The sequence below is a fragment of the Acipenser ruthenus genome, chromosome 2, assembly GCF_902713425.1.
Source record: "Acipenser ruthenus chromosome 2, fAciRut3.2 maternal haplotype, whole genome shotgun sequence".
Classification (NCBI taxonomy): domain Eukaryota; kingdom Metazoa; phylum Chordata; class Actinopteri; order Acipenseriformes; family Acipenseridae; genus Acipenser; species Acipenser ruthenus.
Window position 1 is genome coordinate 16,258,552 of NC_081190.1, and position 27,746 is coordinate 16,286,297.

Consider the following 27,746-nt stretch of genomic DNA (forward strand, 5'->3'; position numbering starts at 1 on the left):
TTAGTTCAAATACAGCAAACCTTTATTTGTAGCTCATAATGAAGAACACATTTATTAGAACAAATTAGCAATCTTTAAGCCTGAATACAGCAGATAATATACATTGGAGTTAGTGATGAAACTATATATCTACTGGCTACAACCAACATATGACCCATTCTAATACTGAAAAATGACACAGTATTAAATAAAATAAACTTAATGATAAGCTGAACTTGTAATGTAACCAGTTTTTTAAAAAAATTTTTTTTTATAAAAAGCACCTGTTAATTGCATTATATTAACATATAATTAGGAATTTCTGGAGAAATTAAAAACCACATGACGTGGACTCACTTATAAAAGTTCACCTTAGTAAAAGCACAGCAAAGAGTACTAAAGGATAGTGAAAGCAATGTCAAGCATAGGCAAGCATTGTAAAGCACAGAGAGGTCATTTAAGACACGACAAACTATGGTGAAGTGATTGTATAACCATGGGAAAAGCATGGAAAACTTCCAACTTAGCATGGTAATTTACTGTTTGTAAACGTTTATAAGGGTTAGGTAGTTATTACATTAACACAAAGAAGCTGCTTTCTATAAGGCAAATCAAAGAACTACCTGAAACCTAAATACATTTTACCTGCATAATCAGTCACTTTTTTGGTGTACTATGCATTGTTAAATATTTATTATTAATTTTATTAATTTAGAAGACCACCGATGCAAATGGGATGAACAGTACTATTGAGCAAAAGAGATATAAAGATGTATTTACATCATGTATACCTTTTGATTAAACATTTTGTATACAAGGACATCCTGGGAAATATGCTCTGACCTTGTGAAACTCAGTCACAGAAGCTTATTTGTTAATATATTACAGCCTATTTGATCAACTTCCAAACCCTATGCATAGTGTACTGTACAGCCATTATATTTCTCTGGAGTTGCCACTGCTTACTTATTTCAGCAAGCTAATGTGCACACTCTTTTCTACAGATTCTAATGAATTTTACATTATTAAGTGCATGAAATTGTATCTGAGCTTTTACAATTGACAGGACAGTCCCGAGATAATTTCCTTCTATGGGGGACTATTACTGCTTCTACAAACTGCCTTTTTTGTAATGTAAATGAGTACGCATCGATTGATTGCTGCCAAAACGCTGGCACTAAATAACCTTGCCCCAACACATTACACAAGTAATAAACTGCTGTCAATACTACACAGTGTATTTATTAAAGTATTATCTTCATTAAATAATGATTATTTTTTGGTATCTGCAGTGCTCCAAGCTAATATAAACAACGCACTAGTACTGCAGCTACTCAATTTGACTGCAGTCGTTGTAGTTCCACACTGGGGGGGGTTTCATATTTTACTGCTCCAATGTAAGGTAAGAATACATTTGGGAAATTTAAGAAATGTGTAGACATCATACAACAGACACACTTCAAGCACATTAGAAATACAATATCTGTAAGATGTGTAAATGGTAATGTTGAATTCATGTACTAACTACATACAAGCACATTTCTCAGAAACTATAATCTGTCCCTTTACTGTAAACAATCTACTCTAATCTCCTGTCAAGAAACTAGAAGCCATGGGATTCTTTTTTATGTATTTATTTTTTTTAAAGGTAAAGTTCCACAATGTAGCTTTCATTCTAACCATAATGCTTTACAATACAACCCCTGAAGGAACACTTGATATGTATCGGCATGTACACTATTTCATTTAGAAAACTACAAGTATGACCCTCAAGAATCAAGTGGGAATTTCTCCACATTAATTAAAAAACAAACAAAAAAAAAACGTGTCTGCATTTTACATAATCTAAAAACTAATCAGATAACAAAACTGTATTGTGTTATTATTGCCTATTAAAAAATAAAAGTTATTTAGAGAGTTAATGTTGGGTGAGAGAGTGGCTTTGAATTATTGCACTAAAAAGAAGGGAAGAAAAAGTAACAAAGAAAGCAGAAAATGATAAATCCAATCACCCAGTTGACAGAGTAAATGTAGATGATCACCATGTCCATGTCAAATCGCCAGCCCCGAGAGTCATCTTCAAAGTCCATAGAGTCCAATCTGTAACCCCCATGCGGGAACTGTCTTTGTGTGATTCGGTCTGCATGCCTCCTAAAACCTACAGGGAACAAAAAACAACTTTGAAAGCAAAAAGCTCTGACTGCAGTTGGCTGCTGTTCACAGAAAACATATCTGTTCCCCATGACCTGATTTACCTTGAGTTGTGTTCCTATTACTGGCAAATATGTTTTTGAAAATGTATCATCATAAAAATTCTTCCACAGAAGTAAGATGCAGCTCTTGAAGACCATAACAGCCTGTCAGTTTGACCCTGAAATAACTTTTCTTTTGTGGCTTTCAAAACAGGCACCTTGAGAATATAAGAAGCTCCACTCTGCATGACATCATCCTGCAGTGTAACATAACATAACATGAAACAAAAGGCTGTCAGAAGCCAAGTTTTCTTATATCAGTGCCAAAACAGTGATGCAATGGCAACATAAGACGCATATCTGGTTGTACACAGGATGTAAATCACACAGCTGTGGCTGCAAAGAGTTAGCAACTATTTTTCACTGGAAAAACTGAGAGTGTCTTGCAAAGGGAATAATAAAGCACATTCCAGCCACAGTTTGAAGTAATGTCAGTAGTTCCTTCCTGCAAGATGACATTCGGTGACCCATTGCATTACACAGTATTTTTTATTGTACTACAGTATTTTTCATGTTGAAGAATGATTAAGAACATCTAGTAATTATTTGTCCTGTATGACTTTTCAGTACGTTATCCTTACAGTGCTAAATGATTTAATTCACATTTTTTGTATTGCAGACGCGACTCAATGTATTATTCTGTCATAAGTGAACAGGCTTCCGATTTCAAGGAACACTGATTTATAACTCACTCACCCATCTGGCAGTCATACCGATGGGTACAGCATTTTTATTAGATAACTTTATAAAATGAGTGCTCCATAATAGGAACTGATGAGTAAATGCATGTGAAATTGACACTTAGTTTAGAAAGAATATGAAACCTACTTTTTCAGCAAAACTTTTAAACAGCTCCAATATCTTTAATACTGTTTGGATCTGGTTATTACTTTTAAAAGCAATTCAAATTATTTGGCAAAGTACTACGGGTTTAGTGAAGGCTTTTTTTAAATCAGCATGTTTAAAAATACAGTACATGTAAATAGCAATAGAAATTTTGGATTTACAGCAATGTTACAAACATACTGTATATCTTGCATCTTGCAATTTAAAATGCTTAATTTATCTTCAATGTACAGGGCAACTTTTTTGCATATATGAATACATCCACTGTACAAGGCCATGTGCATTAATCAGGGTTAAGTGGAAATATTCAGACTGTCTATTCTTTAAAGAGGGGCTTGCACAGGTTCATTTTAGCAGAGGCTTTGATCTCATAAGCTTTTATTCCTTTGTAGCTCAGGAGCAGAAATAATTGGGTGCAATATCTGTGCACTGACACTCACGCATCACACATTTATCCTACTTGAAAACTTGAAAGAAGATTGTTTTTTTTATGATGCCTATTTTTTTTAACTTGATTTTTATAGAACTTTCTTTTTCAGACAGAACCGTACATATCATATGGTTAGTATAAGGGTTGGATTTTGTTTGCACTGACTGCAGGAGCAACTATTTTTTCAAAAAGACAAGTGCAATTTTTCATATTAGTATGTAATAATGGCACATATATTTCACATACAGTATGTTTACATGCAGGCTTGCTGACTCTCCAGGTCACATGTTGCATTTCAATGAGTTTTACCAAGATCCCTATTAATGCAAGCTTTTAAACTCCAGGGTGCAATGTGGATTATCTTTGTGAAAGAAAAAAAAAGACATCTGTAATGTTCCAAAACTAATATAAACCAATGGACTTCATCTTCCTAATTTAATCTTCCATGCTGTTTTCTATATATTTGGAATGCAGGCAGTTTTACAGTAATGCACATTGCACACTGAAGTTATTGATGAATGCAAACCCAAGTGTCTGCAATCTAAACACAGCTGTAAATGCTAAATCATTCTATAATAATAATAATAATAATAATAATAATAATAATAATAATAATAATGTTTCAACCCCAAAGGCCTTGTTACATGGGGAAGTTTACTTGCTGCAAAACAGAGGAAGCATACAGCTGCTGCATTGCAGCCTGGAAGCGTCCCTGTGTAACAAACCCGCAGCACTGTCACTGCATACAGGCTGCATAGTAGCTGCCTGCTGCGTCTAATTCGTGGCCTCAGGGAATTGGTAGCAGCACACTCGCCTAATCATGTTTAAGCCTTTATACGGAAGCCTAATAGATTTTTTTTTGTTTTGTTTTTATAAATTTGGGTTTCATCTCCTCTCAAATGAAAGTTGATTCCTTGAAAATGAAATTCAAATTAGACTATATAATGTAATCAGAGTACATTCAAGGTATAAAGCTTTCTAAGTAACTGCAGCAGTCCTAATACCATTGCACTTTAAGAGGCAAATGTTGACACAGCTTCAGATTTCACTACATTTGATGAGCCATTAAGGGAAACAAAGACTAAAAATAATCAATCAATCTCCAGTCTCCAGAGATCTAGATTCCATTCCTTATAATATCTAAATGAGGTTTACTGGTTAAAACGTCTGGCAAGATAAGGGTTCAAATGTGAAAACATTAACACAAGTTCAACAAGTGGTATCCAAACTCAACCTTTATTTTATTTTATTTTATTTTATTTTATGTATATATACAGTACTGTGCAAAAGTTTTAGGCAGGTGTGAAAAAATGCTGTAAAGTAAGAATGCTTTCAAAAATAGACATGTTAATAGTTTATATTTATCAATTAACAAAATGCAAAGTGAGTGAACAGAAGAACAATCTACATCAAATCAATATTTGGTGTGACCATCCTTTGCCTTCAAAACAGCATCAATTCTTCTAGGTACACTTGCACACAGTTTTTGAAGGAACTCGGCAGGTAGGTTGGCCCAAACATCTTGGAGAACTAACCACAGTTCTTCTGTGGATTTAGGCAGCCTCAGTTGCTTCTCTCTCTTCATGTAATCCCAGACAGACTCAATGATGTTGAGATCAGGGCTGTGTGGGTGCCATACCATCACTTCCAGGACTCCTTGTTCTTTCATCAGTCCAGAGCACCTGCTGCCATTTTTCTGTACCCCAGTTCCTGTGTTTTCGTGCATAGTTGAGTCGCTTGGCCTTGTTTCCACGTCAGAGGTATGGCTTTTTGGCCGCAAGTCTTCCATGAAGGCCACTTCTGACCAGACTTCTCTGGACAGTAGATGGGTATACCAGGGTCCCACTGTTTTCTGCCAATTCTGAGCTGATGGCACTGCTGGACATCTTCCGATTGCGAAGGGAAGTAAGCATGATGTGTCTTTCATCTGCTGCAGTAAGTTTCCTTGGCCGACCACTGCGTCTACGGTCCTCAACGTTGCCCGTTTCTTTGTGCTTCTTCAAAAGGGCTTGGACAGCACATCTGGAAACCCCTGTCTGCCTTGAAATTTCTGCCTGGGAGAGACCTTGCTGATGCAGTATAACTACCTTGTGTCTTGTTGCTGTGCTCAGTCTTGCCATGGTGTATGACTTTTGACAGTAAACTGTCTTCAGCAACCTCACCTTGTTAGCTGAGTTTGGCTGTTCCTCACCCAGTTTTATTCCTCCTACACAGCTGTTTCTGTTTCAGTTAATGATTGTGTTTCAACCTACATATTGAATTGATGATCATTAGCACCTGTTTGGTATAATTGTTTAATCTTACACCTGACTATATGCCTACAAAATCCCTGACTTAGTGCAAGTGTACCTAGAAGAATTGATGCTGTTTTGAAGGCAAAGGGTGGTCACACCAAATATGGATTTGATTTAGATTTTTCTTCTGTTCACTCACTTTGCATTTAGTTAAATGATAAATATAATCTATTAACATGTCTATTTTTGAAAGCATTCTTACTTTACAGCATTTTTTCACACCTGCCTAAAACTTTTGCACAGTACTGTATATATATATATATATATATATATATATATATATATATATATATATATATATATACACAGCATCATTGGTGTTTTCAAGATCTTTGCTTAAATAGAAGTATCAGAATTCCCCTTTAAGAATTACAGGCAAGCACATCGAAATACAATCAGTGTGGTTTGTCTTTACATCTCATTGTTAGCTGTAAACACAAAAACACACGTAGGCTGTCGATTCTTACCAGAGGAAATTGACAGCTTGAATCACACATTGCTGGGGTACCAATAAGATCATTTGACACAACATAATGACAGTTTTAGTCCTATCTGGACTAAAAAAAAACAAAAACAAAAAAAAACTATCGGAAAGCAACAAAATACTAACATTTAACATACTATATTGTTCAGGTGTTTTCACTGACAAACTGTAAAATGTTTCAGGGGGTGCCATTGTTTTACATTTCTGTCCTTTTTATCACTGAAAAGATCCTGAGGACATGGTGTCTGTAATAAAGCTCTATGTGGATGGTCCCTTAGAAGGTATACAACTGCTGGAGTGGTGCATTAATCCTTCTTGGGATAAGTTAGTATTGTGGGGATGTTGTCGTGCCAGTACTAAGGACATATCTACCACTAGGCGGAGGGTACCATGTGCGTATGAGCACAAATCACAGCACATCCTCGACAGATCAAGTTATCTTCCACCCCACACACACACACACAATCTGAATATCATACACAGACTTTTTTCTTACCTCCAAAAATTCTGAACATTTTCCTACAGCTTGGAAGAGGCCACTTAGCACAGCTAGTTTTCTGGAAATTCTGTTTTCTGGATAAATATTCGTTTGGGAAGAAGGTTTTTGTGGTATGGTTTAGATCTGTAACAAATAAAACAATTATGGACTCTGGAAATGGAATATACATACACACACATGGATACACACCTTAAACAGCACAGGCCCATATAGTATGACTTTTTAAAGTTGTTTTACTTGTTTTAATACTTTCCTGTCACTTTACTTGCCCTTACTTGCCTTTTTCCCAGCTGAAACTTTTAACAGGATTTTATTTACCTTCCTCTATTGACCTTGAGCTAGAATAATGAAAAAAAAGGCTCAGGAAGCTAATCTTCAAACTTCCAGTCAAATCACTGTCAATCATGTTTAATGGCTGCTAGTCTTGAGTATGAAACTCATTATCTCTGAAATTTTGAATCAGAACCTTCAATAACACATACTCTATTGTAGAGTACTCTATATTTGATGCTCAGACTCTGCGTATTTTAACCACAGAGTCAAGTTTCTTACCTCTATGTTGGCACACATTCTCATACATGTTTGATTTCTCATGCAGAAATACATTAACTCTTATACCCCTTCTCCACTCTCACATCTGACCCGTGAGAGTTTGGTACGGTACGGGTGGTTCTCCACTGGCTATTTGTCAAGCCGAGCGAGAACCAAACCATCAAACCATGAGACACCTGAATCTGGCTCAGAGCCAAGCCGGGCCTGGGGCAGGGTTAAGGATTTTTGTCATTACGTTGCATCAGTCAGTACACTCCAGAAAGACAGCAAGCAACATGGTGGACAGCAAGCAACATGGTGGACACCGAGCGTGATGTGAGAAAAGTACAGCCTTGGGACGCTGAGGAAGTGCAGGCTCTAGTTTCTCTGGGGGCAGATAGAAGTGTTCAGGAAGATCTGGAGTCGTGCATCAGAAATTAAAAAGTGTATGCCATCATTTCTGACGATTTGAAGCAAATGGATATAAACCGCGGGCACGGTACACTTAACATACACTCAAAAACACAAAATTCTACCAAATTTCTCATCCTTGACCTTTATTATACTACTATAAAGAAAAAATATACAGTAAAACAAAATCCAGCTGTACCATACGTACAACTACGGCTCTCGCTGCTCTCGTGCAGCTTCTTTTTTAAGCACCCAAACAAAAAACAACAACTATCCTTAAAACGGGCTTTGGCAAATGATATTTTTAAAACCTCCTTTTTTCCCCCTTCAACAGAACTAATTAAACTTTATTAAGTCGATATAAATCAGTAAAATTTGTGGATTTTAAAGAAATTCCTAAATATATTTACAAAATATAGCGATACAAGATACAGCTGTACCATTGGTCTATTAATTTTTAAACACCATTTGTTTGCGCATCTTTTACCAAACCAAATTGATTAATAACAATAATTAACAGTCTTTCGTTGCGTGTGACGTCAGTAGCCTGGCTCAGCTCTGCAGTGGAAAAACAACCCAGGTTCCCCTTAACTGCACTGTGAGGGTTCAGTACCACCCCGGCGCGACTCGGATATACAGTGAAAAAGAGCTATTAGTATACTCTCTACCTTTCCCGTTTCCATAACAAGCCTATGAAATGGTTTTAACTTAATTCGTACTTTGTTGAAAGACACTTAATTGTAACATAAATCAAGATTATTTGAGTATTCTATAGATAATAATCTAATAAAAGGGTTAATTGAACATTCAAAGTGTGAAAGATAATTAGGCTTAAATTACCTTTATACTTATTGGGCTAGATTTACGAACCCGTACACACCCTTGCACCCTGAAGAAAGACGCAGAACTTGGATTTATCTGGGATAAAACCCTTACAACACAGACACTGCCATCCTCACAGACTGTCACAGACTCACCAGTTGACTGAAGTAATGATGAAAGTCAGACGCCACAAAGAGAGAACAGCTTTTAAATAGACCAAGCCAATTGACATAAAAAAAACAACATAAATGTATTTAGCCCTAAAGCAATGTCACATTAAAGTAAATAATACTAATGTAGATAAAGTGGCTATATGTATGAATTCCCCTTATTGAACAAATAATTTACTTTTATTTAACTTTCTCGGAAATACTATAACAGTGTATTAGTTTAAAGTAACACTAGGACCCAGGGAAATAACCTGAAGCACAGAGCTGGGTTCATCTTTTGTGCATCTATAAGCGCACCGCCACTATCGCCTCCTCTTTTTGAAAATACACAGTATCTATCACACCAGATTTATTAATTTTCCCCCAATAATATTTTACCTGTTTGGAAAAAGACCCTTGTAATGATGGTCCGGCAGAGAGGGCATGGTGTATTGGTGGGGTTGTCCTTGGCAAGAGTACGGAGGCAAGGCTCACAGAAGATGTGGTGGCAGGGGTAACACATGTAGGGGCTGAAGTACACATCAAGACAAACGGCACACATGTGGCCATCCTTGTCACTGCCACGGACATCTTCATCGTCACTGCTTGTTAGATTTCCAGTAGAACTCTACAAGACACAATACTTTAACATCACTGTGTGCTAGTAGATGAGGCAACTGTTGAGATTATACCAGGAGCTGCAAAATGAGAGGCCAACTCAAGCCAAACATAACTAAATGAATGAAAAGACATTCTGCAATTGAAAACTATGGTACATAAAAGTCTTTTGAGGGGGAAAAAAAGACCAAGGTCTTGGCAGCAGCAGTATGACATGAATGTCAGTATGTGACTGCAAATGATTTTGACTTGCCAGCTGCTCAATGTGTGTTTAAAGCTGATGGATTTTGTAAGTAATTATTAGTAATAAATTAAACTGTGAAGTTTACAAATTTAAAAGAGGCGGCCTTTATTTTCCAAAAATGCCGCTGAAATTTGTGTGCCTGAAATTGCAAAGTGTCCAGGTATTTAAGCATGGCATTGACATCGATTACACATTTTTTTAATGACACATGAGTTAAAGCTTTGAGAACCAGTAGTCTCTATACTGTATTGTTGTGTATACTTACATTTTTTGTATCGATGTAATGTTTACAATTGTCCCAAAATGATTGCAGAAACATTTCAGGTGAGAACAAGAATCAAAGCACAAGAATAAAAAAATACTGATTAAAGCAGCACGCCATACAAAAGACCAGATCACCTCCTCTTCCACAGCATGAAAGGAGTCATGGCTTTGATGTCCCGGATTAATTGGTCAACATGGCTGGACTAATATGATGTCCAGAAGACGCAGGAAAGTCAACAGGCAGTCAAGTAAATAGCAATCCTCAATTTGATTAATAAACCTTACAGTTTTTCTTATTTTATTTGTTACGCAACAATATGTCGCTCATAGGAGGCAGCAACAATAAGATCACAGGAGCGAGGGCTGCGTGGAGGAAGAACCTCAGAAATTGATAATAGGAGAGAAGTGCTTGCTTTGTCACACATGAGATGATGCTCAAGTTTCATAAACACTCGCCATACATTTAAAAATGATGTCATCGGATTGTTCATATCACAATAAAACAAACAGAATGTTTACTTTTTACCTACACCCAAGAAGTGGTGTACATTAAGGTTAGTCTATTGGTTTTTGGCAGGTGTCTTTTTCAAAAGTTTTACTTCAGATGATGTCACATTTGCCCAAGCTCAAATAAAGTGGTTACTAGGATTCAAAAGGATCTGCCAGGGACTGCAGATTTAGCCACTGGATGTACAGTATACCATTAGTTAGTAGCTCACAATCTATTGTAACCTACATCGTCATCCTGATCCCCAACATTAAGAGATCCCACGTTTATCTGGTACATTTATTAATTATCCATCTTGTATGACTAAAGTTATTTTTCAACAGTCACGTCACTCATTACGCAATAGTTCAATGCCACACATTTTATCACACAGCTTGATTTTGTTCCACTATCGCCTACACTGGGTAAATTTCACTTGCGCACATTTGTCATTAAATTTGTCACTTTGTAAGCCTATTACTGCCAAAGCCTTCTAATTAACAACAAACAGGCATCCAGTCACCATCGTACTGATAATTTCATTGTATGATGCAACAGCATAAACGTGTCTTGGGAATGACTTCACCAGGAGGACATTTTAAAGGTTGCCATCAAAGCAAATGAGCAACAGTGAATACACAAAACCAGTTGTGTATACACATCTTGTGAATATACAAAACAATTCCATATACAAATATACAAACTGATCATAACATAAAAAGAAAAACATATAAATATATTAATCTAGTAAGGAGTCTTATGATCCTGTAGCATTAATATACAGTCCAGCTCATCAGATAGAAGTTAATGCACCAATGTCTCAAGTTCATTTAAACAGTTATTAGGGTTATAGTACCCCATATTGAGTTTATTATAAAGAAGAAAAAAAAACAACCTTTATTTAATTTGGCAAAGGAAATGTATGGTTTAGAGGAATGCTCCAGGGCAGCTGGGTGATATTTGTTTATTTAGCAGATGCCTTTATCCAAGGCGACTTACAGAGACTAGGATGTGTGAACTATGCATCAGCTGCAGTCACTTACAATTACGTCTCACCCGAAAGACGGAGCACAAGGAGGTTAAGTGACTTGCTCAGGGTCACACAATGAGTCAGTGGCTGAGGTGGGATTTGAACTGGGGACCTCCTGGTTACAAGCCCATTTCTTTAACCACTGGACCACACAGCCTCTATAATGTACAGTAGACAGTTGTTGAGCTGGATTGGTTAGATCTTGACATGTTATTGAATTAATGAATGCTAGCCAAGTGACTTTGTGTCTCGTCATTCAGTTTGAGCAGCAAGTAATCCATCCAGAGTGATGTACGCCAAACAATGCAAAAAGATAAACAATAACTGAAGACAGACAGAATTTGGTGGAAGAAAGCCTGCATGAAAACAGCTAGAAAAAAATCTAAACCTAAATTACAAATAAACCAACACAGAATATTTAGTTTTGGCATTATCAGAATAAAAACTTCATATATATGTACAGTATAATGCATGACTGAAGCAGATTTTTGTTTTTGAAGTCATGACTTATAAGAATATATATATTTAAAAAAAAAAAAAAACTCACCCACTCATTTTTTGTTTCTTGTCAAAACGATACATTTAAATACTACAGTATAGTGTCACCTCAGACTACAACTAAAAGAAACCAGAAGTTTCAAACTGTTAGGAAACTTCAGGGCGGTATTAAAGAAAAACAGTCTAAGATTCTTTAAGAGGCTGCTCACTCTCATGATCGTGCCACTGTAAGAACATGCATTGCTACAGTACGTGCAGATAAATAAAACCTTCAATGTATTCACCCATGGTCACTAGCTGCTGTCAGTTGTCAAGAACTTTTTCTTCACACTACATTACCTTCAATCAGCCCCTCCAGGAAAATCAAAATGCTGTTTGAGTATATTCACTGGCATAACACAAAGAGACTGGTGCTGTGATAGCCACCAAATATGATTTATTTTCTCAGAAATGAGTAAAGCTTAGGGCATTTTACTCCCTTTATTACTCCATGGTCTGATATAATTGTTGTGAATGCAGTGAAGAGGTTGAACTGACTTCCACTGCAGAAAACAACCACCTTGCCTCTACGCAGTAGTGCAAAGAAGCAATCGGAATCACCTCTCCATTAACGCCTTCGTTTAATGAGCAGCAAACAAGGGAGGAAATGCAGTAAGGCCTAGCTCTAGGGAAGGTACAGTGATTTTTGAGTGTTGGAAGTCCGCTCGGATAGGATTTGTTTTTTGTTTTTTTCACAGGAGGTACAAATTAAGGAGAACAAGAAATTTCCCTGGCTACAAAATATAACTTTTAAAATTAAAATACCGTTCAAACGTCATATATAAAATAAGAGACCTACAGTACATTATACAATCACAGTGCAGTGGAGGCAATATTTAGTGCATTATTTTATTAGCTTCATGGTCTTTGTGCAGAAAAAAAAGCACTAAGGTATTAATTTGCTTTACTACAGCAACATTCTCTGTATAACCCAATAATGGATTGTACATTTCATACATTAACAGTGCAATTCTTTACTTATGATCAAAATAAATATATTTGTTTTAGGTAGGAATTTGATTAGGCTTTAGCCTAGATATTCAAGATATATTATGAGCTCATTCTCCATCTAGTTTGTAATCTATCCATTACGGCATTCTTAACTACCCTATCTTTTATACTTATATATAATATAATATTTTACATCTAAAACGTGTTGCTCCATTATTAAAGGAATCAAAGTATTTACCCCCCTGTAATCAATGCTTTAAATACACTATGTAACACAATTTTTGTTCCTGGGTAGTAAGTGTTATTTCCTAATTGCTTATGCCTCAAAAGTATAGAAAATGGCTATTATTCCCCACAAACTTTACTTTTGTGACCAGGACAGTGATATTTTGAAATTTACCTATTTCCAATGAGAAAACGGGTGAATTTGTGTCTTTTCGTTCACATAAAGTCAGAAAAAAACAACATATGAATCCAAATTAACATGTATTTATACTAAAGTAATACAAAAATGACTACAAAAGATTTAGATGTGAGTAGTTTTTCGAGATTTACGATTATACTGTAAATCACTTTCACGAATCAGCCCCCAAATGTAGTCTCCCATCATGTTCTCGTTATACTGTCCTTGGTAGCGGCGTTCAAAGTCCAGTATATCCTGGTGGAAGCGCTCGCCTTGCTCCTCCGAGTACGCTCCCACGTTCTCCTTGAATTTATCAAGATGAGCATCAAGGATATGGACTTTGAGGGACATCCTACAGCCCACTGTGCCATAGTTCTTCACCAGAGTCTCAACCAGCTCCACATAGTTTTCGGCCTTGTGATTGCCCAGGAAGCCCCGAACCACTGCGACAAAGCTGTTCCAAGCCGCTTTCTCCTTACTAGTGAGCTTCTTGGGGAATTCATTGCACTCCAGGATCTTCTTTATCTGTGGTCCGACGAAGACACCGGCTTTGACCTTTGCCTCAGACAGCTTAGGGAAGAAGTCTTGAAGGTACTTGAAGGCTGCCGACTCCTTATCTAGAGCTCTTACAAATTGTTTCATAAGGCCCAATTTGATGTGCAGTGGTGGCATCAGCACCTTCCGGGGGTCCACCAGTGGCTCCCACTTGACGTTGTTCCTCCCCACAGAGAACTCGGTCCGCTTGGAAGGGTCCACCATGCAGAAGTAGCAGTTGCTTGAGTGGTCAGTGGGTTCCCGCCAAATTCTTGGGATAGCGAACTTCATGGCTCTCTTTTCCCCTCTGTACCATCCTACAAAAATACATTTATTTCACCCATGACTAATGTGTAAGAGATTCTCGCAACATTTTTCATATATGATATATTTTTTCAATAACATTGAAAATTGTAAAACATTTTAAAATTAAAAACTTTTACAATTTTAAAAATTAACAAATTTTATAACATAAAATTCCAAGCAACAATTGTCCATCTTACCTTCCAGAGTTTTTTTGCAGTGCTCGCAGATGAAATGAGGTGCCCAGGGTTTGTCTTGATCCCCGACAGGCATGCCGAAATATGCCTTGTAGGCCTCACACATCTTAGCAGATGCTTCCACGGAGTACTTTTTCGCTCTTGTCTTGATAAATTGGCCGCAGACATAGCAAAATGCGTCTGCCGGTTGCTTGCAGCCTCTTGATGCCATCTCAGAAAAATGCAGATATGTATCCACTTAGGCAGCTGGAACTAAACTGAACTGGTGGGCTTAAGGCCCCTGTATTTATACTACTATTTATATTACTGGAAAGTTCTAGAAGTTACTCCAAGTTTATTCAGCACTGAATCTATCTGGAATGTTCTGGAAAATAGGTAAATTTCAAAATATCACTGTCCTGGTCACAAAAGCAAAGTTTGTGGGGAATAATAGCCATTTTCTATACTTTTGAGGCAAAAGCAATTAGGAAATAACACTTACTACCCAGTAACCAAAAAAAAAAAAAAAGAATTTGTTACACGGTGATCAGTGTTCCATAAAACATATAGAAGTACTTCAAGGTGAAGAAGAAAAAAAAAGTCACTTCATTCTATAGAGTGCTGTGTAGTGTTCTAAGCCAGGGGTTCCAAAACTGGAGGCCGAGGACCTCTGGGGGGTCTTTAGCACATTGGACTGCTGCAATCTTAATACAGACAGACTGTAAAGTGACTATAACAAATAACAAGTGTTTCCATTTTTGGAAACTCTTAACTCCATGACAGGGCATACCGTATATAACCATCAAGTATAGCAATGCTATAAGTATAGCAGAAGTCACTGACAGGTTGGGCCTCATCAATGAAAGGTTCCATTAAGTAAGCAGCATCAAAAGATAATGCTTTCAAGTCCTTTCTCTGGTGCTGCAAACCCTGTGTTGAAAAAGTTTCAGACCTAGGCAAACCTTGCATTTTACCATTAAGCAAATCAGAATTCTGCTACAGCACATATACTGTGCAGTAGCATAAAGTCATTGATTGGAAAGCTTTGTTCTCTCATAAATTATTAATTCAGCATCTTTCAGAAAACCGCAATCAATATAATGGCTTTTATTCAAGAGAAGAAACATCTTTTCTAAAGACAATGACCTTAGGAAACCACGGGTATTTGTTCCAGACATAAATAAAATATGCAATCAAAAAAAACGAATTAAGAGGAAGAAAAATCTGACAATGAGGAAATCTCCAATCCAGACTTCATTATGAAAATATGTTTTTTTTTTTAAATCTAAAAAACAGAGAGAAAGGTTTTTATGCGTGCAAATCGTATTATTGATGCCTGCTCCTTATCTGGTGCTAGATTTAGGGTTTTGGAAATGTCCTAATTAGCAAAACAGTGATTACTGTTTCTGAAAAGGTCTTGTTGAAAGCTATGTAGTATACATCAAATAAAAGCTTTATCCAAGAACTGCCCATTGATATAGAAAACTAAATATATTGAAAATGGATTGATACTGAATAAGGATTTCATCTGATGTACATAATGCAGGTGTCACCTTTCAATCACTCAGAAAAACAGATCAGTGTTAAAATATAGCGTGAAGAGGTCCGTGGTAGAGAACGGTTATCAGTGTTAATAACATCAACAACAATTACAACATTAATAATTACTGATTAATGAGGTGGTGATGCTGCATTAGTATGGCCTAGCCTTGTGTTTTTGGAGGCTAGGCCTATACGAATGCAGCAGCACCACCTCATTAATCAGTAATTATTCCTACAAGACATGGTTCAAAGTGAGCACAGCTGTTTTTATCGGCCTGTTAGTCAAGTATAGTAGAACCCTGACGTTACAAACACCGACAAACTTTACTGGTCAACCAAACACACCATTTGAAACTGGAAACTCTGCACTGTGAATTGTATCTGCTTTCCTGGCAGATTTTCATTTTATTTTTCCTTACGTTAAAGATGTACACATTTTAATAATGCAGTACATATATATTCCAATTACTGAAAATAACACACCTTTCAAAGTTACAGACATTTTAGTCTTATGAGCATCCTCCATTCCCAATGTGTTTTTAAAGCTCTACTGTAAGACTTTTTGATTGCTTTTGCAGTCACTCCCAATCAGAAGTGTGGGGGCTTGCTTTTTGCATTGGTAAAATGACCTTCAAAGTGTTTTTATTATCTTCTCACTTTTCAAGTAGTGGAGCACGCAGCATCATCCCACTACATTGATCCCATTGGGGTAAATATGGAGCAAGTTGAAGATGTTGTATATATTTCTTTATTATGGAAAACTGTCTGACAGCTTTGTAGTGCTACCACATGGTAAAGCATAGGAAGTATATAGTGCATACATTGTGTATGTGCCCCAGAATCATAATAATCAACTGTATGTAATTTAGCCTGAATGTATCTCAGATTCAACATTTTGTATGTGTGATTTCTTTATTCTGGAACGCCATGTTGTTCAAGACAAAGCTGCATTACTATGTGTCTGCGGGATTCTAACATACATTAAATACATGGCTTTGTATAAAGCATGCTTTCAAACAACTGAGTGTATGATTAACAATGTCAAACTTGAATACCAAACATGCTGGAAGATGGAATGCAAAAGGGAATCTGGTGCCCTCTGCTGGAGGTTAGGTGCAGTAATAATATACACCAGAACAATGTTGATGAATTAAAACTCAAACCAACTAATAATTCTGATTTAACTTGTATTCCAATTATTGTCGCCAAATGTAAATAATTGCAATAGGAATACACACAATGGACTCTATAGAGTAATATCCATTGAGTTCAGATCCATCAATTTAACATCGATACAATATTAGACTGGATTATTAATTAGAACAGTGCATAGTAACTGATCAAAAACAAAAACAAAGTGTCATTATGAATAGACCAGCCAAGTGAGACAATACTAATAATTAAATACTGCTAGATAAGGCTGCCACCTTTAAATGTGTAAACGCCTCAGTTTAGTTTACTACTAATACATGTTTAGAAAATCAATAAACTAGAAACTAACATTATGCAGCTGGCGAGATTCAATGACATTTCACTGTATATGCATTCTTTTTTACATACTTGCCAGCATCGGTATGCAAGCTCCAGTTACAACAATGCACCTGATGGACTGAACTTCCTGCCACATGAATATTCAGAGGCTGACCTGTAGAGTGTAAACCAACTTGCTGTATATTATGAGGCAGTGTCAGCATTCTAAAATTTAAAAAAAAAAACATCTTTATAGGAAAAAGCAGTCAAAGTTCAATTAAGAGTTGTTTCAGATGACGATATATAGCAATCAAAAAAGTAAGCCCATTTTTGTAAATATAAAGCTGTTATATTGCCAAAAGTAGATGAATTTTGTTCTTAAGTTACTTGTAGATTTGAAGAGTGTTTGATAAAACTTAACTGGCAGTTACTGTGTGCTTAACATTATGCTAATTAGTCACAAGGTTTTCCAAATACTCTGTACTCCAACACAGAATCACATAACATTTCCGTATGGGTCTAATTTATTTTTCTACCTTAATAGAAACACGCATTATGTATTACTTAGTTAGTACTATAGTAAATGTGACATGATGTTTAATGCCCAATTGAAAGGTCTTGTTTTTTTATATTAACTTAATTAGTATTTGTTTCTTGAAAACACCCCGCCCATCATTTAAACTGTGTCCTTTAGTTTACTGCTGGCAATTTACAGAAAAATGTAAATGTGGCAGCCTTACTGCTAGATACCCTGCACAATATTTTTTTGATCAGATTTAATCAGGTTGTAGCTAACACAGTAATTCAAGAAATTAGATGAGTCCCCTAAGAGAGTATTACTGTACGTAGGTAGGCAAATACTAGCACATCATATACATGTACGGTGTCTGATAGTATGCACAGAGTTTGGGTTTTGTCTAGTGCTGAGAAGGCCAATATAATAACTTCTAAAGTAAACATCTACAATACTAAAGTCTGTATCCCAGAACTAGGTTTATTTCACAGTGCTTTAATCTGGCTCATCCAAACCAGGGAGGATTGTAAAATCCAGGGGAAAAAAACTTATGCCACAATCACTTTATTGCATGTTCTTAATGTAATGATAATATATATATATATATATATATATATATATATATATATATATATATATATATATGTTTAAGTGACTGTTAAAATGTGGTGAATACAACTCACACTTAAACAAAGCTCGAAGGAAGTGTGTTATACGCTGCTGTCATGACAACCGTGTGAAATAAATACTCTTTGAATTGGCTACAGTATGTCACAGAATGAAGTATCAAGCCTTACACACAGTATAATACTATACAAGTTTAAACCAAATAAAAAAAATAACAACAACAATAACAATAATAATAATCTATGTTACAGGTCCATGTAATACAATGATGTGAATCATACACAATTTACACAACAAAGATTGCAATGTTGATTACAAATTGAATAACGGCCTGCAGATTTTATAAATGGGATCTTCAACACAATACAGGATTCAGATGTAATTTAGATTAAAACACATCTGGAAATAATATGATATTGAATATTTAACTTCTTCAGATGTAACTAAACAGATCCTAATTGGGTGGTCAGTGAGTGAACTGGGTGTACAGTAAAGGATGCCTGCTTACAGGCCCACAACATTTAGTGGAATTGCAAACAAGCCCATAATGTTTTGAGCTGTGGTTCATTCCATTCTCCTCCACTGCTTTCTGCCCATTTTTGCTTTTGCGCGGCCCAGCATTTCTAAATGCATCTACATTTCACAACAACAACAAAGGGCTTCTTTTACCACCACATTTGGTACATGTGCTCACTGCTCTGTGCAGAAGGAATACTGCAAGCTATGCAGTGCGCATTCCAGTGCTCTCCATCCTGCTAGTATTTTCTATATTGCTGCTGTTGGGTAAAACAAATGGTCTTTTACAAAACCTTCATGACCAAACATTACTTTATTTTCAAAGTTCGGACAACTAAACATGCTGTTGTACAGTATTTAAAAAGGAAAACAGTATCTGCACTTCTAGTAATCTAATAGTAGGTCACTATTAGTGCACATTGTCTTTAAAAGGGTTAAAAAAATATATATATATATATATATATATATCTATATATCTATATATCTATATATCTATCTATATATATATATATATATATATATATATATATATATATATATATATATATGTATATATCTGTACGCAACTTACAAGTCTGAAGGAGGATATCTGTTAAACAGGAGCCCCTTACCTGTTTGTTTCGCTCCTGAAGCTGGCTCTGTATCCAGCGTTCTCTTCTCCTCTGCTTCCTCCTGAGGCTCTTGAGCCTGTTCCTCTCCCTCTTACTTAATCTTCTCTCTGCTGTAGGTGATGTGGAGGGGCCAGTCTGTAACAGGCTATCCGCAGACGTTACCTGCTCTTCCTCTGTGCTACTTTCAGAGGGGAACCGTCTTCTCAAAGCCACAGTCCGGATGGTTGTACTGTTACCTACAAGCACTTGTGCATTTGATTCTCCAGGATGGTCCGTTCTACCCTCCATGTCCATAACAGCATTTTGAGAAGATCTGTCTGGCTCGCGATCAACATCTGAATTGACTCTGTTTAGATAAAGGGTGCCAGATGTTACCCCAGTGACTAGATGCAAACTGGATCTTTGGCTGTGAGGCTGTATTACCGTTTGCAATCTGCCAGACCGCGAAGAATCACAAGCGTACGCTTTAAGAAGATCAGAGAAGCTAATGGAAATGCCCATTCCATCTGTGCTGCTGTAATCCAAGCTATGAGCTTTTCTATGTGAAGCTTTCACAACACATCTTGCGCTAAGTGGCCCTGAAAAGGAAGAAAATGCTTGTGGATTAGCAGCTTTGAAGTCCCCCCTGCATGATCTTGCCTCAAGGCAAAGCGCTTCAGCTATTCGTCCAATTTCATTATTAGCGTTAACAACATGGGAAAACATAGTGCTGCTTAACCCTGGCACCCTTGCTTCCATTCCCTGTTGGGTGTTTAAGCCATCCAGTGATTTTGGGACAAAAAGAGCAGCTCCCGTACTTGGTGGTCTTGTTATTGGCAACAAATGCTTAGCCTCATAGTCAGTCCGACTCTTGCAGAGATGTATGGTTACATCCTGGCCACAAGGGCATTTTGCACTGCTGACAAAGTTAAAACCCCCTAAGCGAGCCCCACAATACAGGCAGTTCAGCTTCCCAATTGTCCACTGGGCCTATAGGAACGAAACAGACAACAATGCATTCATTGTCAAAAAATAAGGAGAAATAACCAGATCAACTTTTTTTTTTCAACCAACATAGTCAGCTCTTTTGTTTTTTTTAGACACAAACCTAGGTGATTAGCAAGGTATGAGCAGAAACACAGAATGCAGACAAAGCTAAATAAAACATACCCACACACGTGCGCACACACACACACACACACACACACACACATTAGAATATGTTGCAGCTGTACTGCACTGTGCAGTATATTTAAATCTAAGGATACTGCTTTACAGAGCTATCATATAACTGCTATGCTAAGTACATTTAAAAGTCCAAGCAGTACATTTAATAACAAGTAAGACAGTGAAAGAGAAGAGTCTGGGGCATAGTAATAAATCTGTGTTTCAATGAAAGCAGATCTGGCACAACTGCAGTACATTCCTCACATAAAGAATACTTCGCCCTGCTCTTACAGTGTCTGCATACTGAATTTGGTGGGAGGAGACTTCCCACAAGCATGCATGGGTCTGCCTCACCAAAAGCAATCAGAAGCATGTTACTATCCACAAAATCTTTAACATTTTTAATCTTTTCATTCAACTTCTTTACTTACACCTTCATGTACTTTGCTTTAGTCATCACAAAAAATATAAAATATTCTAATATGCTACCAGTATAGGTCATTAAAATAAATAAATACATAAACAAAATAGTTTCATTATATTTTGAGAAAGTAATATGTATTTCTTAGTGTATGAGTCAGGAAAGTGTGCCAAACCAGAAATAAACAGATCAGGCATTGAATAAAGGAGTGTGTAAGTTGTTAGCTTGTTTCATATTATTTTTGGAACTGTGATTGGTGTTTCTTTCTCTATAAAGTGTGAATAATAATTTGGAGAAAAAACTTTCAGAATCTTGCCGAAACTTTGAAAAAGCATAAAAGACACACCAAGATGTCATTGTTGTGAAATGATGCACTGCTGGGTGCATTGTTAGACACAAGGCAAAGCTGAGCGCCACAGCCACCTGGTAATTTAACAACATTATTACTGGCTCCTCTTGTTTTGTGTTGATTGGTTCTTTGCTTGATTGTTATACTGTAGTCCAGGATATACAGATTTTTCAAGTATAACACTGTAGAAAACTACCCTGTTTCTTCCTGGTATCTTACCACTTCCTGGTAGGTCACATGGCCTGACTGCAGCTAGACCACGTCAGTGATTCTGTACCAGGTAGCAGCAGTAACTTTAAACCTTTTAAATATCTATTGGTCATTTCTAAAACTACCAAGTTTCAGAAATGTAGCTATAATTGGTCTTTTCAGAAGTTACACAAAGTCATTAGCTCAGCAGCATTGTAAAATTATTATTAATTTTACTTGACTTTACTTGGAGAATCACATAATACATTTGTGTATCGAGTATAAAGCCTGTATCATTGGGTCTTCATATACCTGGACACCAAAAAGTCACAAGTCAAAGTGAAGGGTACCATTTGATTTAGACAAAGAGTTTCCATGAAATGGTTTATGAGAGTATAAGCAGTCGAAGTAGCAGAATCTTAATACAAAACACACATTATAGTATATTAAACGAGTATAAAATTAAATATTCTGAAAATGTTTAAGGTATGAGGTATCTCTTTAACTTACCTCCTCTATATGTCCTATAATCCAGTCAGGCAGAGCCTCGATATTGACGTGCCAAATGCTGCATTTTACTGGAACATTCTCTCCCCCTGCATTTCTCTAAGTAGAGATAAAAACAAATTAAAAATCACTTAAGTGTGCATTGTATACCATTTTATTAGTTCCCTTTAAATTAATTATAAAAATAAGTAAAGAAAACACACACACACACTGCCCACTGCCCAATTTCAATTAATTACACAACATTTTTATTTTCATAAATGAAAAACAGCTTTTTGGTATATAGTACAAAACATTTATTTGTCTCAGTTCTCCTTCAAAACAATTGTACATACTATGAGACTGAGACATAAAAAATAGTGCTTAATACTAGATTACAACTTCCAAACAAAGAGCCATGGAAGACAAAAGACAAATACCTTGATCAAAAGACTTCTCGAATCTATTATACATTTCCGACACTTCCAACATCTCAGCACGGCCGCATCCACGTGGCTTTCCATAGGGAAATGACATCATCTACAAACAATGAAAAAACACGTACAATTACCCAATATAAATGAGGGGATTTGTTTTTGAGTTTTAAGGAAAATAGAAGATGATACATTTTGGGATGAAGCAGTTTGGTACACTCTACATTCCTTTCCCATCTTCAATAATAGATAAAGTGCAAACGCTTCAGCCAAAACTGTGTGGGCATCCTTGATGACCCTTCTCTATAACAATAGAAATATATCTGGATTTCAACTTTGAGATGCTACTAGAAAACATACCTGTATTTTTGTAATAAGCGTACACAAACAATGGTGGTCTGGGCTTGTTCTACATTAGTGCTGGGACAAACACAGGATTTTCATGTTCGGATATTCGCTCGTAATTTAAATGTTCGTTCACTTTCGATAAGTAATAAAAGCCATTATATTGCTCAGAACGCAGCAGAGACAGCATCGCAGCGGGGGCAGGGGGGCGTGGTCCCTGTGTGTGTGCCTTTATTTTACAGCAGGACGTTACACTATGTAACATGTTAAAGTAGAAAAATATCCCCGGAGTAAAGAATATGCTGTGTAGGCCTTACTTTACCCCAGTGAATTAACTACAAAACAAAGGACGCCAAATAACAGTTCAAGTTAAACGTTGTTTTGTTTATTCCCTAAATAAATAGTACATAAAAGTTGACACCGCATTTTATTTATTTTTTACTTTTTTTTCATTCCTTGCCATTGCTGTTTCTTCACAGTAAACAGAGACCATAGCCCCATTTTCATAAAGTAATAACACAAGGTTTACTTGTGCCTTTTTGTAGCTGAACAAGCAAACGAAAACTGAAATTTAACTTTAAACACTTCAAATAAAACAAACGTGGAAATGGTGTTGTAAAATGAAGGGGGAAAAACTCACCATTTTGGGTCTTGTTTATTATTATTATTATTATTATTATTATTATTATTATTATTATTATTATTATTTATTTCTTAGCAGACGCCCTTATCCAGGGCGACTTACAATCGTAAGCAAATACATTTCAAGTGTTACAATACAAGTAATACAATAAGAGCAAGAAATACAATATTTCTTCTTGTTTACATTCCACATAACAGTGAGTTGCAGCAAAACATATATAACATTTAAAATCTATTACAAAAATCACTGCACAACATTTCCAATGAGGCATTTCAGAATGATGTGCTTGTCTTTTTCCTGTTCCATGAGATTCTGAATCGCTCTAAAGCAGGACAACGTTTTTTTGACCCAGATGGCTTTCCATAGAGATCACTATGTGTGCGCTCATAATCTGGTTTGTTTACTTTTTGCTGTCTAAAACTTTTAAATAGAGGATCAAGAGCTGCTGTGTTAACCGTGTATTTTTTTTTTATATGTTATGGGCAAAGCCCGGGAAAACACGATCTGCCGACTGCTTCTCGGGCAAAGTCCGAATCACTCCCTCTGTTCTTTCATTCCTGTTCTGAGTGACAGGCAGGCCTTTGGAACAAAAAATTAACATAAGAAACCCCATTGACACCTGCACATAAAAAGGCCAGTATTACTAATAATAATGTAATAACATAAATAAATAATAAGGAGTTGTATTGAACTGTCCAATCAGAGAGTTTGATGCAGTTACTGGGTGGAACATAAATGATTAGCTGATTCATGTTTGACAGTGTTTATGACAAGCAGTTGGAGAGCGTACTCAGCAGAGTGACTGAGTGTAAGTTAAGTACATAACATATATCTAGATTTTAATAATTTGTTTAAAATAAATTAATTAGTCTTACATATCTCATTACATATTTTATATAGTCATGTCGTCAATAAAAATACATTTTTAAAGACATGCCTATTTTCTGAAACCGGACTTCCTGTGTAGTTTTTATGAATGAGATGAGTGAATGACGCTGCTCAGGTAGGCAGGTCAAACAAGCTCTTCAATCGTAGGAGATTCACTTCGGACTTTGACCGGGCTTTGCTGGGCACTCCTAGATCTGCCTGGGAAAACCTTGAATTAAATATCTTTGTGTTTCATTTCAGACTTTGCCCGGGAAATCTGCGAAATGCCCAGTTTCGGGGTTTGCCCATAACATATATATATATATATATATATATATATATATATATATATATCTCACATATCACATGGAGCTCTTTTTCATTTGCCATTTTTTAAACCGTCGTGCAACTTCTGGTGAGACAGTAAATAAGTGCAAGGTATTTTTGTCATTTATAGTGAATACGAACATCTGATTTTTGAATCCAAATACATGTCAAACACTATTTGTTCAGATATTTGTCCTAGCACTATATATATATATACATATATATATATATATATATATATATATATATATATATATATATATATATATATATATATATATATATACACACACACACACACAGTGCTCACCCTTTATAACGCTATAGTGGGGAGCCATAGTTACAAGACAGTGCAATTTGTGTTCCGCCTTATAACAAGTATAAAAGGGCTACTGTAATGGCATTATGAAGCAAATGGGAGCCACGACCCTACCGTGTTGTAACTGATTCCGCACTATAACGAGGCGCGTTATAACGGGTGAGCACTAATATATATATATATATATATATATATATATATATATATATATATATATATATAATGCAGCCAGCTGCGGGTACTGTACAATAGGTACACATTTCTCACGACTGTGGATAGTTCCCACAAGTGGAAAAAACATTGGTGTGTCACAAGATGATGAACAATGAACTGTAAAAAATTCAACCTTACAAATCTAATTCCAAGGAAATATGGTAATAAGTATTGTTTCTGTAATTCATAACGCAGCTTTAGGCAAGGGGACCAAACCAAGCTGATGCATGTTTTTGTTCCCAGCTTTCCCAAGAAATCAAATAAATACATTAACATTTTTTAAAAATGTCACTGATGTATTTACTAGTTATTGTTATTATTAGTTTATTTAAACTTCTTTAACCAAGGCGACTTACAGGTGTTACAGGGCAATACAAGGTTCCAGTGCAAAAACAATATTTAAATACAGTATAAGTGCAAATACGACTACAATACGAGATGGAACAAGTTAGGATTAAGACAATTTGCTACAATAACATAATTGTAAAGTTAAATCATCATAGGCTGGTCTCACAGATCACAATTAGCACTAATCGCAGACAACCTTACCAGGTAATATTTTTAGACTGCCTAAGGTCATAATGCAAATCAAGGTCTGTTAAACCAGCCTACTAGATTGATTACAACATGACTCAGTGGTAGCAGCTGTGCTGTACACTAGTACAGAACAGCTAAGAATATTCTAAATTCTGATCATGTCGGGGGAATCTGATGTTAATTAAACAATGACACTTTAGAACCACCTATTCATAAATCCTAATCAGTATAATGCTTATAATTGCCAGTATAGTGACTAGTGCTGCACACGGCGTCTGTGCAATACTTACATGCCAGTACAGACAGTCTTTCTCAAGTCGCAGACAAAAAAAAACAAAAACCTATTCACGTTGACACAGGCTAAAATATATACAGTACCTCTGACCTGCACTTTAATGATGTGCTTAGTTTCACCCACACAGTAAACCCCCCCTTACAACAACATACCATACAGTACAACTAAGTACGAAATGCTGCACGCGATTATTATATTTATATGCTCGATTTGGGACATCTAGAAAAACCTGAACATTTGTAAATACTTACGTTAAAACTCCCCTTACAGAAAATGCTCGCACTTAATATGGATCATTTCTGAAGCGAAACTTGATACTGTATGTCAGTGAAGACAGTCGCCGTGCTGCTTTGTTGTTATTAAAAGTTACATTATGTCGACATACGGCTAGCCGGAGCAGTCAAACTAAAGTTATCTCCAAAAGGGACGGATAGAACCAACAGTAAATTATCGAAACTTAGTCTCAAGTTATCTCCAGACCTCCTGTATGTATCATAGGCTTCTACACATACGCACTATCGGTTTAAAATTAAATAGCAAATGGAAAGGTATTCAGAGAATGCCAGAAGGGCCACATAGATAGAAGACCACAATATAACGCACCCTACACGAACATTGGTTTGACCCATGGTCTGACGGAGTGGCTGAAGCACAAGCAGCTAGGCAGTTTAATGGAAACTACAAAAACATATTAGTTTAAAATAGGCTAGGTAGTTCTTCGTTTAGTGTGTTTTTATTATATTTTAATTGAATTCTATTCATTGAAATAAATAAATAAATAAATAAGGGAATCCTACGCAATGTGCGCACACAACTATTAAAATTTCTGAGCCGGTGTCGCAGTAATAAATGTGTGCTGGTCTAAATACACAGCATTATAGAGCAACCATGTGATTTTGGAGGCCTCTTCCCGGGGCAAGGGCAATAAATGTGGTATCAATATTTTGTGTAGAGTGCGTACTTTCATGTGGCAGCAGTGACACAGCAGCTCGCTTGTCTAAGAAAGGAATTTGAATATTGTTTAATGAAAAAAAGCCTTTTTCCAGTGAAACAAACAAATGTACAGCTGTAACTATGAAACCGAGGGACCAATTACCTGCAAAAAAAAAAAAAAAAATCCGAAAGTATTAAGTAGACATGCCGATTTCAACGAAGAACAATGAAATGAACTGGAAGACAGCAAAATAATATATATATATATATATATATATATATATATATATATATATATATATAGTCACCCTGACGTTGTCACTTAGTGGTTTGTAAATGCTACAGAAAAACACACAAAAAAGAAACTTCTGCACATTATTCACCCCTTTCAGACACATACCTTGAAAAATGACTGAAATCCGAGATGTTGTTGTATTTATTTTTATTCCTCCGGTTTGTTCTGCTCAAACAGTGTGTCTGCACTGTCGGTGACACTGAAAAAAATAACTCAGTGCCATCTCAACTCCGCCCACTGGTGTATGTCCACAATATCAAAAAAACAGATGTACTTTTTTTGCATGTTCCAATAAAATTAATTTGCTCAGCTTAACTTAGTGTTTAGTTCAAAGTTATAAATGGGACTACTTTATTGGTGTAAGGATATTTAATTAAAAAAAAACGAATCATTTTTTGCCCTAAACACGTTTTATGCTTTTTT

At 36.2% G+C, this 27,746-nt stretch overlaps 1 protein-coding gene across 2 annotated transcripts; it reads right to left on the reverse strand.

Moving 5' to 3' along the window:
• On the reverse strand, nt 1-27,528 carry LOC117403692 (E3 ubiquitin-protein ligase RNF180-like). Of its 2 annotated transcripts, none has more exons than XM_058990129.1 (7): nt 27,429-27,528; nt 22,556-22,655; nt 22,140-22,235; nt 19,525-20,493; nt 9,097-9,325; nt 6,782-6,907; nt 1-2,137 (listed from the first exon to the last, which is right to left on the reverse strand). In XM_058990129.1, exons 2-7 carry the CDS (start codon nt 22,637-22,639, stop codon nt 1,935-1,937), a joined length of 1,707 nt encoding a protein of 568 aa, XP_058846112.1. In that variant the 5' UTR covers nt 22,640-22,655; nt 27,429-27,528; the 3' UTR covers nt 1-1,934. The 2 variants fall into 2 exon arrangements, with proteins under 2 accessions (XP_058846112.1, XP_058846105.1); XM_058990122.1 differs by lacking the exon at nt 27,429-27,528 and adding an exon at nt 26,347-26,722.
• Between the last annotated feature and the right edge of the window lie 218 nt (nt 27,529-27,746).

Bases quoted from the DNA above. Each gene is read 5' to 3' on its own strand.
- LOC117403692 (XM_058990129.1), bottom strand. From the start codon at position 22,639: ATGGAAAGCCACGTGGATGCGGCCGTGCTGAGATGTTGGAAGTGTCGG. The intron at 20,494-22,139 runs GTAAGTTAAAGA...TCGTTCCTATAG, and splicing joins TTATAGGACATATAGAGGAG to GCCCAGTGGACAATTGGGAA. The intron at 2,138-6,781 runs GTAAGAAAAAAG...TGTTCCCTGTAG, and splicing joins AATGTTCAGAATTTTTGGAG to GTTTTAGGAGGCATGCAGAC.